This window comes from Oncorhynchus kisutch, linkage group LG6 (genome assembly GCF_002021735.2).
Source record: "Oncorhynchus kisutch isolate 150728-3 linkage group LG6, Okis_V2, whole genome shotgun sequence".
NCBI lineage: Eukaryota > Metazoa > Chordata > Actinopteri > Salmoniformes > Salmonidae > Oncorhynchus > Oncorhynchus kisutch.
In genome coordinates this window covers 14,051,281-14,067,137 of record NC_034179.2, presented here as the reverse complement: position 1 = coordinate 14,067,137, position 15,857 = coordinate 14,051,281, and the positions used below count along the sequence as shown (strand labels likewise).

The 15,857-nt window shown below is 46.0% G+C and overlaps 2 protein-coding genes across 4 annotated transcripts in view; both read left to right on the top strand.

Moving 5' to 3' along the window:
- Positions 1-8,857, top strand: part of LOC109892350 (probable G-protein coupled receptor 21) — an 11,476-nt gene extending 2,619 nt beyond the window's left edge. The window contains exon 1 of the mRNA XM_020484835.2: positions 1-8,857. This exon is cut by the window's left edge and continues 2,619 nt beyond it. Coding sequence (XP_020340424.1) covers positions 3,550-4,644 — 1,095 coding nt within the window. The 5' untranslated portion in view covers positions 1-3,549 and the 3' untranslated portion in view covers positions 4,645-8,857.
- The window catches only part of LOC109893632 (rab GTPase-activating protein 1-like), a 154,160-nt gene that overhangs the window by 69,197 nt on the left and 69,106 nt on the right, over positions 1-15,857 (top strand). The window lies entirely within an intron of this gene.

Genomic DNA, 15,857 nt, shown 5'->3' with positions numbered 1-15,857 from the left:
TCTGGTGCTGTCCACATGCTTGTCTGTGTTATTTGGTTACGGTGGACTGGGAGGGGGGTTCTACTAGTGTGTGCTCTCTCTCGTTACAAAGCCTGTGGCCGTGTGCTGGTTGGATGGCAGTTGGCTACGCAAGCACCCATTCACCCCACTACCACACACAGCCCATATATCCATACTGCCTCCAGATGTTTCCCAGTCCTTCTGTCCATAAACAGAGACCAGAGAGGTCAGACACCATAGAGGTCAGACACAGTGCCGCTGCTGAGGCCCTGGCCCCACGCACGTCACCTCACCCCACGCTGTTAGGGAAAACAAACGCTCCCACAATGACCTGCCTGTTCTCTCAGACTCTCCTGTCGGTCTGTCTGTCTGTGTTTTGTCTGTGTTTGTGTTTGCTCCAGGCCCACAGGACACACCCTTTAAAAAAAAGTGTCTGTGTGTGTGTGTGTGTTTGCCCCAGACCCACCACACTACAGAACGTTAAGACCGGAAGCCTGTCACTATCCTGAAGCATCATTCTGTCAGAGTCAATCTTCTAATTCTTCCGAGAAGAGGCTTTCTACCTGGAGGATTGTGGAACTTGCTTTCCTTGGTCTGTTGTATGTTAGATGTATTATCATACAAAGCCAGTTGATCATGTCGTGGAGGATAATCTCTCTCTCATTCATTCATTCATTCATTCATTCATAATGGATGAGCCCAGTGTTGTCTTGTATATTATAAATATAGCCTCTATACTTAGCCTCTGGTGTGTGCAGAGGGGAGAGGTGCATGTCCGACTCTGGCGGTGCATCTTTGAGCTTCATCACGCTACATCCATCTCTCTGCCACGAGGCCTGATGAGACACTGCAGAACTAACAAAGACATCCGGACCGTGACAGACACACTGCGGTAGAGATGGACGGACGGCGGAGAGACAGACAGTGATGCGTCTGGGAAGAAACTCAAAGACAATGCAGTCAGTCATTGTGGGACAGACCAGTAGGCAACATCTAAGTCATGCTCCGTCAGTCTGACCAATGACAACTCTTTCATCTTCATTATTCATTGTTTTTACGTGAGGAAGGGTTGTCAACCAACTTGAGAAAAGGTGCAACCAAAAAATAAATGAGCTTAAGAAAGGAAAATGCACAACTCGCAATTCAAAACTTGACGTTTTTAATTGTGACGGTTTCGGCCGTCCTTGGCCTACATCTGTGGGAGGCATGACTGGACTGTGTTGTGATGAGCGTCTTCAGTTCAGAGCAGAAGACATGCTGTGGTCCTCAGAGCAGAAGACACGCCGTGGTCCTCAGAGCAGAAGACACGCCGTGGTCCTCAGAGCAGAAGACACGCCGTGGTCCTCAGAGCAGAAGACACGCCGTGGTCCTCAGAGCAGAAGACACGCCGTGGTCCTCAGAGCAGAAGACACGCCGTGGTCCTCAGAGCAGAAGCTAAATGAAGGAAAAGCATCTGGTGATGCAGCCTAATGAGAAGCAGGTGTATGAGAGATGACACACACACACACACACACACACTCTTCAATGAAGGGCCTTGAGGAAAGAAGTGCATGTAAACACACTCATCTCACATAGTGAGTCCCCTGAGGGACACTAGCTATATTCATATTAATACAAATCACATAAGCCAATCTTAAACATGTTGTAAACTCTGGAAGTATGGTCTTAAATGTCAATTTGGTATTGTTTTATTGATATGCTGCATGTTAATGGGAGGTGCTAGTTCAGGCTGACCTGCTAATGTTGGCCAGCGCCCACGGCCACACAGGCTTTTACTGGGAGCACATTCAATGACTGCAAACGTGTCTTTGAGTGTTTCTGTGGTGTTTGCGGTTAAAGTTTAAGAAAAATGCAAAATTCCTTCACAAGATGGACAATAAAGTTTGAAAACACAGATATGCTAAAATAGTGTACTCTCAATGCCCTGCTCATATAAAGTCAAGATCTCCCACAATACAGTTTGATGGGAAAGCCCTGTCCTGGCTGCTAAGACAATTACTATAACAATACACAGTACATATAGTATTTATTTGATTTAGCATCAACTGGGTGAGACCAAGGACCCAAGGCACAGATAACATCCACTGATGTCATTTCAACTATGTGAAAATGTGTGAATCTGAGAGAGTTCGCCTAGGACTAGCGAGGTACTACGTGTGTGTCAGTCAAACAATGAGGAACAATTGGGATTGGCATTTCGGTTAACTTCCTGATTAACTTCATAAAAATGGAAGTGAAACTCCAACCATGGTATTTGGGAGAGTGAGGACATTGTTTGTATTACAGGAGTGCACAAATAACCCAATATTAAAACCTATATGGCTGCAGACAGAAACATATGCTAGCAAAACCGCTGGAATCCAAATGTGGTTATATACATCCTAAAGGTATCTAACAACAAGAGAGATGGGGAGAAAGGGCCTTTTTAACATGAGGATGGTATGACCATAATGCACCAGGTGTTTCTAGATAAGACAGTGTGTGTATATGAGAGAGAGAGGTGGTGTGTGTGGGAGTTAGATAATGGCGGCAGGGGTATGCTGTGTGCAGCCAGCCAGTCAGTCAGTCATGGGATGAACGAGTGAGACTTGTGTACCCACAGCTGCTTACTGGCTGGAGCCAGAACAGGGGGAGGAGTGTCTCTGCCCTGCCTGCTGCAGGGAGAGAGAGGTAGTTAGAGAGAGCAGAGCGTGAGAGAAACAAGACTGAATCCGCTCCACAGAAGAGGGAGAGAGCAAGGGAAAGGGACAGAGAGAGAGGTTGGGGTCGCTGCATCGGTATGCCTGCTCCTCCTGCTCTCTCATTTCCACTCCACACGCTGCTGCCTTTCTGAGTAGACCCAGACTCTGTTTGAAATGCCAATCACCTCCTTGAGGCTGCGCCTTCATCTTCATTCATTTACATTTATTCTCACCTTTCCCTGCGTGAGGGAGACCGGGACTGCCTAAGACATTCGTGGAGGATCATTTCTGCTGAAGTTGCTGGGAAGAAATTCTGCTCTTTAGACGCGATCCGCCTGCTCTTTCTGTGTTTGGAGAGGACACAAAGTCTCTGGAAACATCGAACTCTATATCACCTGGAATATTTGAGAATTTGTGACTGCATTTTTTGGAGACATACAGGAATTCCTGTAAGCCAAGACGATCAAACTTGTTGACAGTTTTCTATATTTTGTTGTCTATGTCTTTTCTAAGGAGAGAACCAGAGGAGTAGAAGGATAGTCATAGTATTTGTCCTCCGTCTGTATGATTGAACCGTCTGTGTCTGCACAGTGAGGGATGCCCTGGGGGACTCCCAGATCCTGGTCGTGGACGAGGGCTAGTCTTCACGTTGCTGCTGATATGGCAGAGGGTACACGGCTCCTCTCTCTCGGCCACCAGCCTGATCTGCTGCTGAGCTAGGACTAGGACCAGGACTACCAGCCCCAGCCAAGCCCCCTGTCTCTGCGTCTAGGATCAGACCAGACGAGGATCTTTCTGGAGCCTCCTGCCCTCTGCCGGTTGATCTGGTTTCAGACCAGGAGCTTTCAGAAGGCTCTCTGGCTGCAAGATGATGAACTCTTCCCTGGACCTGCTGGAGCTTGAGCTCCTCAACCTGAGCGGCCCTCCTTTCTGCCTCCTGGACGTGGGCTACAGCCAGATCTTAAACACCTGTCTACTGGAGGTAGCCATCATCCTGCTGCTTACCGTCCTCATCATCTCTGGCAACCTGGTGGTGATCTTTGTGTTCCACTGTGCTCCTCTTCTCCAGCACCACACAACCAGTGCCTTCATCCAGACCATGGCCTATGCAGACCTGTTGGTGGGTGTCAGCTGCCTCATCCCCTCCCTGTCCCTCCTCCACCACCTGAAAGGCCTGGACGAGGAGCTGACCTGTAAGGTGTTTGGTTACATGGTTTCCGTGTTGAAGAGCGTTTCCATGGCGTCGCTGGCGTGTGTTAGTGTGGACCGCTACATGGCGATAACACGGCCTCTGTCGTACGCTACCTTGGCAACGCCGTGCCGGATCCGCGCGTGCATCCTCCTCATCTGGGTCTACTCCGCCCTTGTCTTCTTGCCCTCCTTCTTCGGCTGGGGGAAACCCGGCTACCACGGCGACGTGGTGGAGTGGTGCGCGGTGGAGTGGGAGACGAGGCCGCTCTTCACATCGTTCATTGTTGCGCTGCTCTACGCGCCAGCCGCCATGACGGTCTGCTTCACCTATGTCAACATCTTCCGGATCTGCCGGCAGCATACGAGGGAGATCAGCGAGCGCCGCGCCCGCTTCGGCCCACAGGAAGGCTCTCTGGGACAGGATGGCCAGCCGCAGCATGCGCCGGCGTGCACGGACAAACGCTACGCCATGGTGCTGTTCCGCATCACCAGCGTCTTCTACCTCCTCTGGCTTCCCTATATTCTGTATTTCCTGCTGGAGAGCGCTGACATCTACAGTCACCCTGCCGCCTCGTTCATCACCACCTGGCTGGCTATCAGCAACAGCTTCTTTAACTGTCTGATCTATAGTCTGTCCAACAGTGCCTTCAGGAAGGGTTTAAAACGCCTCTGTTTGTTCTGTGTGCAGCGCGTGGACAGTAAGAAGTCCTTCAGCCCCTCACCAGGGTACGGACAGGGGCCCATCTGCACACGCTCCACATGCCATGTCTAGGATCTCCCAGAGAGCCTTGTGGCGGTTGAGTCAGAGTATCGTGTTGTTATAGCACTAAGCATGTCCCATACTGATGCTGAGCTAAAGGGAACAGGCTTCACAGGGAGTTGTGTCGCTGCAGATGCTGCTGTTTCTCGACAGTTGAAGGTTTGTTGGAGGGTTGCGTCCCTGGCCACTGCTGCCACTGACGGGATCGTCTCCAGGGCCTGAGAGCTGTGAGACCCGCTTGGGAAGTACAGCCAAGGCTCAGCCCCAGCCATGAGAGAGGTGGGAGAGGTGGGATGTGGAGTTACCCTAACCTTTGACTCCTGATATAGATGACGGCGTTATGGCTACGTTGTTTCAGCGGGTGAGAGTTGAGGTGACTGAAGACCTCCCTTCTGACAGTACTTGCCAAAAACACAAACTGTAAGAAGAACACATGTTGTTTTAGGGGAGGGTTTTTTGCTGGGACTCTGTATCTTCCTAGCAATTTGTGAAACTATTTGTATTTGTGCTACAATGTATAGAATGCAAAAAAGGACTCGCGTTACTTAAAGGTCCAATGCAGTCAAAATGAAGTTTTTCCTGTTCCATTTCCATTTTAGTAATTTAGCAGGCGCACTTATCTAGAGCAAATTACAATTAGCGGATTCATCTTAAGACAGCTAGGTGAGACAACAACACATCACAGTCGTATCAAGTACATGTTTCCCTCAACAAAGTATCTATCAGCAAAGTCAGTGCCAGTAAAACACTGTGAGAGTTATTTAAGATGCTTTTCAAAGAGGTAGGGTTTCAGAAAGATGGGCTGTCCTGACTTCAGGGGGAAGCTTGTTCCACCATTGGGGTGCCAGGACAGAGAAGAGCTTTGACTGAGTTGAGTGGGAACGTCCCTCCCGTAGGGGTGGGAGAGCCAAGAGACCAGAGGTGGCAGAATGGAGTGCTCAGGTTGGGATGTAGGGATGGAACATAGCCTGACGTTAGGGAGGGGCAGTTCCCCTTGCTCCTCCGTAGGCAAGCACCAGGATGCCAGTAGAGTGAGCGGAGGAGCGGGGTTACAAGGAGAACCTAGCAGGGTTGAGCCCCAGGCAGCCTGCAGCATTTATAATCTACTACTAATACATTAAGGTACTTAATTGTTACTCAGAAATGATTTGATGCGAATATAAAAATAGCTGCATTGGGCCTTTAAAACAACGGAGAAACACTTGATTGCTGCTTTCTTATGCCTAGCTGAGTGGAGCTGTCAATAACAACTTATTTACATGTTTGCCCTTGTGGTTTTTACAGAAACAGATTATTTACAACATTGTGCGCTGAGGGGTGCAACAACCTCAAACTCTGAAGAGAATCTTGTAGGTCTACATCATTTATTTACATCTGGGTTGTTCTGAGGCAGAGAAAGAGAGGACTTTGTTTAGGTGCTCAAACACCAGGATTATTAGTAAAGCCTGACCGATAATATTGGCTATTCCACCGATAAACGATGTTCAATGAATAGGGTGAAAAAAAAGAATCTCATGCTTTCCTGAATGATTGCGGCTGTTCCCATGAAGTGTTATTCATTTCACAGTGTAAGAAATCAACATTTGAAGTGTATTTCTTTAACGGCAATTTATGTGGATAAGAGTATATCGGCAGATATATCAGTACGTTTTGTCCCCCCAAAAATCTGAATCGTATCGGATCCCCGAAAAAACATTGGTCGGGCTTTAATTAGTAGTCTCAGTTGAACTAGTAACTACTGAGGGATCAGCGTAATCATTGACTGGATGACTCTTGTTTAGACAAACTTCCTCATCAGAGCCTGTCTGGCTCTGTAACCAAACTACATTGCACTTCACTTATGAGGAGAATGTGGTCGTTGTGTCAAAGCAGAAGGTTATAGAGAAGTGATTAAGCTCCAGAATAGTTGATCATCTCCAAAGATTTGCCCCACATATGTGATCTGTTCTAGTCTAGGAGTGTCTGCTGCTATACCGATGGGGCTCTTATGTTGTGGAGCACAGAGGGAGGGTTGGGAATCATTAAATCAACCTCACATCTGTCTTAACGTTAATGAAAGTGAATGTTGATGGTGAGTACTGAGAATGCTGTGAGCTGCTGTTAGCTGAGGAACATTCTGCCTCTGGCTGGGTGTGGTAAACGTCTTGTCCGTCTGTCTGCCCCCCTACCTTTCTCCTCCTGCTCATTACATCACAGAAAGCCAGGGGGATAAAGAGAGGGAGAAAGAGCAGAATAGCAGCTGTGGAGTGAGAGAGAGCCCTAAGATAAACATTATGGCCACAGTAATACTGTGACACACACACACACACACACACACACACACACACACACACACACACACACACACACACACACACACACACACACACACACACACACACACAAGGTAATGTGGGACGTTAAACAGTACCAACAGTACCACTGTATGTCCAGACCCAGATGCTACAAGACATTTCACTTTTCTAGCCGGGGCCACAACACTACAGTATAAAACAGGCTGGTTCAGACCAGTGTTTTTAAACTAATGTTACTGGATATTTATTAGACTTTTTCACAAGTTTTGGCTTCTTGTCACTTTTCTCTCTTTAGTACTCTGACATTTGGGAGCAAATATACAACGGACACAGGGGCTTTATTTTCCTAGTGGACCAAAGTTGAATATTTATTGGATTTTGTATATTTGAAGAAGAAAGAGACTGAATAAGAGATGGCAAGAAAAAGAAAGTGTGATTCAGGTTGATTACTTTCTTTTATGGATGTTTTCATGTTAGGAATTTTGCAGTGATGAAGGTATGGCCAGACATTGAGGCTGCCTCTGCAATGAATCCAGTGTTCTGGGTACAGGCTCCATCGAGGGGTTTTCAGAGTTGCCTGTACAGCAGTCCTATCTGAATTGATTTAGTCTTTGAGGAGTTACGGTGTGACTATTAAAATGTATTTATAAAAAAATATTTCAAAGCTGTACGTAGTCTTTTATGCATGTTTTACTTACTGTATATATTTGATTGAATTGTCACTTTTCGTATTCAAATCACAAACTGTTGTCAAACTGTCTAAAGTGTAAATGCTTTTGGAGACGTACGTCTTCACGGCAATGCTGTCAAAGGGCACAGTGCAATACATTCAGTCTTCCTCCATTTTGTCAATGTTTAATTGAAGACAGAGAATACACAATAGAAATAGTTATTTTCTTCATTTACCACTGAGTGTGTATTGAATAGGGCTGCCCCCGACTAAAAATAAATCTTGGTAGACCGAGAGTCATCTGTTATTTCGACCAATTGATTGGTTGAAATTTTAAAACGTGCCGAGCTCAGACTGTGTTTAAAAAAAATGTCAGTGAGTGACTGGGGGACTAGTATCCGTTGTCTCTCTGTCCTCCATGCTGCAGCGACCACCACAGAGCATCAACAGTGTGAATCGCGCTGTCCGTGTTGCTGAAGCTGCAACATAATGCCAGCAGCATACCACCCTGCCAGCAGCATACCACCCTGCCAGCAGCATACCACCCTGCCAGTAGTATATCACCCTGCCATCAGTATACCACCCTGCCATCAGTATACCACCCTGCCAGCAGCATACCACCCTGCCAGTAGTATATCACCCTGCCAGCAGTATACCACCCTGCCAGCAGTATACCACCCTGCCAGTATTATACCACCCTGCCAGCAGCATATCACCCTGCCAGTAGTATACCACCCTGCCAGTAGTATACCACCCTGCCAGCAGAATACCACCCTGCCAGCAGAATATCACCCTGCCAGCAGCATATCACCCTGCCAGTAGTATACCACCCTGCCAGCAGTATACCACCCTGCCAGCAGTATACCACCCTGCCAGCAGTATACCACCCTGCCAGCAGTATACCACCCTGCCAGTAGTATACCACCCTGCCAGTAGTATACCACCCTGCAAGTAGTATATCACCCTGCCAGCAGTCTACCACCCTGCCAGTAGTCTACCACCCTGCCAGTAGTATATCACCCTGCCAATAGCATACCACCCTGCCAACAGTCTACCACCCTGCCAGTAGTCTACCACCCTGCCAGTAGTATACCACCATGCCAGTAGTATACCACCCTGCCAACAGTATACCACCCTGCCAGTAGTATACCACCCTGCAACCCACTGCTGGCTTGCCTCTGAAGCTAAGCAGGGTTGGTCCCTGGATGGGAGACCAGATGCTGCTGGAAGTTGTGTTGGAGGGCCAGTAAGACGCACTCTTTCCTTTGGTCTAAAAAAATATCCCAATGCCCCAGGGCAGTGATTGGGGACATTGTCCTGTGTAGGGTGCTGTCTTTCAGATGGGATGTTAAACGGATGTCCTGACTTTCTGTGGTCACTAAATATCCTATGGTACTTATCATAAGAGTAGGGTTGTTAACCCTGGTGTCCTGACTTTCTGTGGTCACTCAAGATCCCATGGTACTTATCATAAGAGTAGGGTTGTTAACCCTGGTGTCCTGACTCTATGTGGACACTAAAGATCCCATGGTACTTATCATAAGAGTAGGGTTGTTAACCCTGGTGTCCTGACTCTCTGTGGACACTAAAGATCCCATGGTACTTATCATAAGAGTAGGGGTGTTAACCCTGGTGTCCTGATTCTCTGTGGTCACTAAAGATCCCATGGTACTTATCATAAGAGTAGGGGTGTTAACCCTAGTGTCCTGATTCTCTGTGGTCACTAAAGATCCCATGGTACTTATCATAAGAGTAGGGGTGTTAACCCTAGTGTCCTGACTAAATTCCCAATCTGGTCCTCATACCATCATGGTCACCTAATCATCCCCAGTCTACAATTGGCTCATCTATCCTCTCTCCTGTAACTATTCCCCAGGTCGTTGCTGTAAATGAGAATGTGTTCTCAGTCAGCCTACCTGGTAAAATAAGGGTAAAATATATAAATAAATAAATACAAATTATAGCCATTTCTTACTGAAGTTCAGTTTTAATTGTTTGGATTAAAACAGTCCCTTTTCCCTCAACGTGCACGTGACACGTATGCATCTCATGCACGTTAACGACAGGGCCTGACCTATAGCATATCATAATCACATCAATAAATGGGTTATAACAAACTCTGAACACCGTAACAGCAAAATGGATGCAGAGGACATGACAAACTGGAGATGGGGGAATGTGTACTGGTTTCTCAGGAAGTAAAGGGGAAGTCAGATGTGTGGAATAAATGTGACTAGTTGTTAAATACTGGAGATGAAGAAAAAGAAGGTAAGGAAGAAGCTTTGTCTGCGTATTATGTTTCCAAACAGATGCTGTTAGATTACAACAAACCTTTTCTGACTGTTTGGAACAGTTTAAACACTAAATAAATTATAAGCATACCAGAGTCTAACGTTTAAAAAACATTGAAAAGCCTTTATTAAAGCAAAGACTAGAAACAGTCACTTTCCGGACATGGAGCGGTTTATTGAATGTTTTGCTAATTATTTAAGGATCACTTTCTTATTAAATATTTTAACTACAATGCTTTATTGCTCATCCAAAGAAATATCAGTCGACCAAAAGCCTATAGACCAAACCAGTTGACTAAATAAGTCCAGGCCTAGAATTGAAACAATAGATGCCAATCTGTTTCTCTCTATTGGCTATATGCTGTTTTTGGATTGTTAGTGATATTGCCTTCTGGTAATAACAGAGTTTTTGCCAGAGTCGTCACACGTTGTTCACCGTTTTTTATTAAGTTCACATGACTCTCCGCCTGACGCTTCTGCCCTTTGGGGATGGATTTGTGTGTCTGGGTGGTTTGTATGCCAGTGTGTTTGATGTGCAAATTATGTGTAAAGGAATAGGTTCATGTACAGTAGATGTGTTCGGTCAGGCATCTCAATTCTCTCACTCTTGGAAGCCTTATCAAATGTTGATTGGTTTTACTAATACTGTACTTTCAAAGAGGCTGTTATTTTTTCCCCGAGCTGACAAGGTAAAAATCTGTCGTTCTGCCCCTGAACAAGGCAGTTAACCCACTGTTCCTAGGCTGTCATTGAAAATAAGAATTTGTTCTTAACTGACTTGCCTAGTTAAATAAAGGTAAAATAAAAATAAAAACCATTGACCCTGCTTTCAGTTTTACCCCACATGGGTTCACTAATATTGTTGTGTATTTCAAAGACAATTCAAGTGTCCTTCTTTTGAGGCAGATATGAGTTCTATATTTTACAGTAGTTCCATCCAGGTGTCAGTTAGTCAAACTCTATTCCACCCAGTTAGTTGAACTCTATTCCACCCAGTTAGTTGAACTCTATTCCACCCAGTTAGTTGAACTCTACTCCACCCAGTTAGTTGAACTCTACTCCACCCAGTTAGTTGAACTCTACTCCACCCAGTTAGTTCCACCCAGTTAGTTGAACTCTACTCCACCCAGTTAGTTGAACTTTATTCCACCCAGTTAGTTCCACCCAGTTAGTTGAACTCTACTCCACCCAGTTAGTTGAACTCTACTCCACCCAGTTAGTTGAACTCTACTCCACCCAGTTAGTTGAACTCTACTCCACCCAGTGAGTTCCACCCAGTTAGTTGAACTCTACTCCACCTAGTTAGTTGAACTCTACTCCACCCAGTGAGTTCCACCTAGTTAGTTGAACTCTATTCCACCCAGTTAGTTGAACTCTACTCCACCCAGTTAGTTGAACTCTACTCCACCCAGTTAGTTGAACTTTATTCCACCCAGTTAGTTCCACCCAGTTAGTTGAACTTTATTCCACCCAGTTAGTTCCACCCAGTTAGTTGAACTCTACTCCACCCACTTAGTTGAACTCTACTCCACCCAGTGAGTTCCACCCAGTTAGTTGAACTCTACTCCACCCAGTTAGTTCCACCCAGTTAGTTGAACTCTACTCCACCCACTTAGTTGAACTCTACTCCACCCAGTGAGTTCCACCCAGTTAGTTGAACTCTACTCCTCCCAGTTAGTTGAACTCTACTCCACCCAGTTAGTTGAACTCTACTCCACCCAGTTAGTTGAACTCTACTCCACCCAGTTAGTTGAACTCTACTCCACCCAGTGAGTTCCACCCACTTAGTTGAACTCTACTCCACCTAGTGAGTTGAACTCTACTCCACCCAGTTAGTTGAACTCTACTCCCCCCAGTTAGTTGAACTCTACTCCACCTAGTGAGTTGAACTCTACTCCACCCAGTTAGTTGAACTCTACTCCACCCAGTTAGTTGAACTCTACTCCACCCAGTTAGTTGAACTCTACTCCACCCAGTGAGTACCACCCAGTGAGTTGAACTCTACTCCACCCACTTAGTTGAACTCTACTCCACCCACTTAGTTGAACTCTACTCCACCCACTTAGTTGAACTCTACTCCACCCACTTAGTTGAACTCTACTCCACCCACTTAGTTGAACTCTACTCCACCCACTTAGTTGAACTCTACTCCACCCAGTTAGTTGAACTTTATTCCACCCAGTTAGTTCCACCCACTTAGTTGAACTCTACTCCACCCAGTGAGTTCCACCCAGTTAGTTGAACTCTACTCCACCTAGTTAGTTGAACTCTACTCCACCCAGTGAGTTCCACCCAGTTAGTTGAACTCTACTCCACCTAGTTAGTTGAACTCTACTCCACCCAGTTAGTTGAACTTTATTCCACCCAGTTAGTTCCACCCACTTAGTTGAACTCTACTCCACCCAGTGAGTTCCACCCAGTTAGTTGAACTCTACTCCACCTAGTTAGTTGAACTCTACTCCACCCAGTTAGTTGAACTCTACTCCACCCAGTTAGTTGAACTCTACTCCACCCAGTTAGTTGAACTCTACTCCACCCACTTAGTTGAACTCTACTCCACCCACTTAGTTGAACTCTACTCCACCCACTTAGTTGAACTCTACTCCAGCGAGCGAGTTCCACCCAGTTACTTGAACTCTACTCCACCCAGTTAGTTGAACTTTATTCCACCCAGTTAGTTCCACCCACTTAGTTGAACTCTACTCCACCTAGTGAGTTGAACTCTACTCCACCCACTTAGTTGAACTCTACTCCACCCACTTAGTTGAACTCTACTCCACCCACTTAGTTAAACTCTACTCCACCCAGTTAGTTTAACTTTATTCCACCCAGTTAGTTCCACCCAGTTACTTGAACTCTACTCCACCTAGTTACTTGAACTCTACTCCACCCAGTGAGTTCCACCCAGTTAGTTGAACTCTACTCCACCCATTTAGTTGAACTCTACTCCACCCAGTTAGTTCCACACAGTTAGTTGAACTCTACTCCACCCAGTTAGTTGAACTCTACTCCACCCAGTGAGTTCCACCCAGTGAGTTGAACTCTACTCCACCCACTTAGTTGAACTCTACTCCACCCACTTAGTTGAACTCTACTCCACCTAGTGAGTTGAACTCTACTCCACCCACTTAGTTGAACTCTACTCCACCCACTTAGTTGAACTCTACTCCACCCACTTAGTTGAACTCTACTCCACCCACTTAGTTGAACTCTACTCCACCCAGTGAGTTCCACCCAGTTAGTTGAACTCTACTCCACCCACTTAGTTGAACTCTACTCCACCCAGTGAGTTCCACCCAGTTAGTTGAACTCTACTCCACCTAGTTAGTTGAACTCTACTCCACCTAGTTAGTTGAACTCTACTCCACCCAGTTAGTTGAACTCTACTCCACCCAGTTAGTTGAACTTTATTCCACCCAGTTAGTTCCACCCACTTAGTTGAACTCTACTCCACCCAGTGAGTTCCACCCAGTTAGTTGAACTCTACTCCACCCAGTTAGTTTGAACTCTACTCCACCTAGTTAGTTGAACTCTACTCCACCCAGTTAGTTTGAACTCTACTCCACCTAGTTAGTTGAACTCTACTCCACCTAGTTAGTTGAACTCTACTCCACCCAGTTAGTTTGAACTCTACTCCACCTAGTTAGTTGAACTCTACTCCACCCACTTAGTTGAACTCTACTCCACCCAGTGAGTTCCACCCAGTTAGTTGAACTCTACTCCACCTAGTTAGTTGAATTCTACGCCACCCAGTGAGTTCCACCCAGTTAGTTGAACTCTACTCCACCTAGTTACTTGAACTCTACTCCACCTAGTTAGTTGAACTCTACTCCACCCAGTTAGTTGAACTCTACTCCACCCAGTTAGTTGAACTTTATTCCACCCAGTTAGTTCCACCCACTTAGTTGAACTCTACTCCACCCAGTTAGTTGAACTCTACTCCACCCAGTGAGTTCCACCCACTTAGTTGAACTCTACTCCACCTAGTTAGTTGAACTCTACTCCACCCACTTAGTTGAACTCTACTCCACCCAGTGAGTTCCACCCACTTAGTTGAACTCTACTCCACCTAGTTAGTTGAACTCTACTCCTCCCAGTTAGTTGAACTCTATTCCACCCAGTTAGTTCCACACAGTTAGTTGAACTCTACTCCACCCAGTTAGTTGAACTTTATTCCACCCAGTTAGTTCCACCCACTTACTTGAACTCTACTCCACCTAGTGAGTTGAACTCTACTCCACCCACTTAGTTGAACTCTACTCCACCCACTTAGTTGAACTCCACTCCACCCAGTTAGTTAAACTCTACTCCACCCAGTTAGTTGAACTTTATTCCACCCAGTTAGTTCCACCCAGTTAGTTGAACTCTACTCCACCCAGTTAGTTGAACTCTACTCCACCTAGTTAGTTGAACTCTACTCCACCCAGTTAGTTGAACTCTACTCCACCCAGTTAGTTGAACTCTACTCCACCCAGTTAGTTGAACTCTACTCCACCCACTTAGTTGAACTCTACTCCACCCACTTAGTTGAACTCTACTCCACCCACTTAGTTGAACTCTACTCCACCTAGTTAGTTGAACTCTACTCCACCCAGTTAGTTTGAACTCTACTCCACCTAGTTAGTTGAACTCTACTCCACCCAGTTAGTTTGAACTCTACTCCACCTAGTTAGTTGAACTCTACTCCACCCACTTAGTTGAACTCTACTCCACCCAGTGAGTTCCACCCAGTTAGTTGAACTCTACTCCACCTAGTTAGTTGAATTCTACGCCACCCAGTGAGTTCCACCCAGTTAGTTGAACTCTACTCCACCTAGTTACTTGAACTCTACTCCACCTAGTTAGTTGAACTCTACTCCACCTAGTTAGTTGAACTCTACTCCACCCAGTTAGTTGAACTCTACTCCACCCAGTTAGTTGAACTTTATTCCACCCAGTTAGTTCCACCCACTTAGTTGAACTCTACTCCACCCAGTTAGTTGAACTCTACTCCACCCAGTGAGTTCCACCCACTTAGTTGAACTCTACTCCACCTAGTTAGTTGAACTCTACTCCACCCACTTAGTTGAACTCTACTCCACCCAGTGAGTTCCACCCACTTAGTTGAACTCTACTCCACCTAGTTAGTTGAACTCTACTCCACCCAGTTAGTTGAACTCTACTCCACCCAGTTAGTTGAACTCTTCTCCACCCAGTTAGTTGAACTCTACTCCTCCCAGTTAGTTGAACTCTATTCCACCCAGTTAGTTCCACACAGTTAGTTGAACTCTACTCCACCCAGTTAGTTGAACTCTACTCCACCCAGTTAGTTGAACTTTATTCCACCCAGTTAGTTCCACCCACTTACTTGAACTCTACTCCACCTAGTGAGTTGAACTCTACTCCACCCACTTAGTTGAACTCCACTCCACCCAGTTAGTTAAACTCTACTCCACCCAGTTAGTTGAACTTTATTCCACCCAGTTAGTTCCACCCAGTTAGTTGAACTCTACTCCACCCAGTTAGTTGAACTCTACTCCACCTAGTTAGTTGAACTCTACTCCACCCAGTTAGTTGAACTCTACTCCACCCAGTTAGTTGAACTCTACTCCACCCACTTAGTTGAACTCTACTCCACCCACTTAGTTGAACTCTACTCCACCCACTTAGTTGAACTCTACTCCACCCACTTAGTTGAACTCTACTCCACCTAGTTAGTTGAACTCTACTCCACCCAGTTAGTTGAACTCTACTCCACCCAGTTAGTTGAACTTTATTCCACCCAGTTAGTTCCACCCACTTAGTTGAACTCTACTCAACCCACTTAGTTGAACTCTACTCCACCCAGTGAGTTCCACCCAGTTAGTTGAACTCTACTCCACCTAGTTAGTTGAACTCTACTCCACCCAGTGAGTTCCACCCAGTTAGTTGAACTCTACTCCACCTAGTTAGTTGAACTCTACTCCACCCAGTTAGTTGAACTCTACTCCA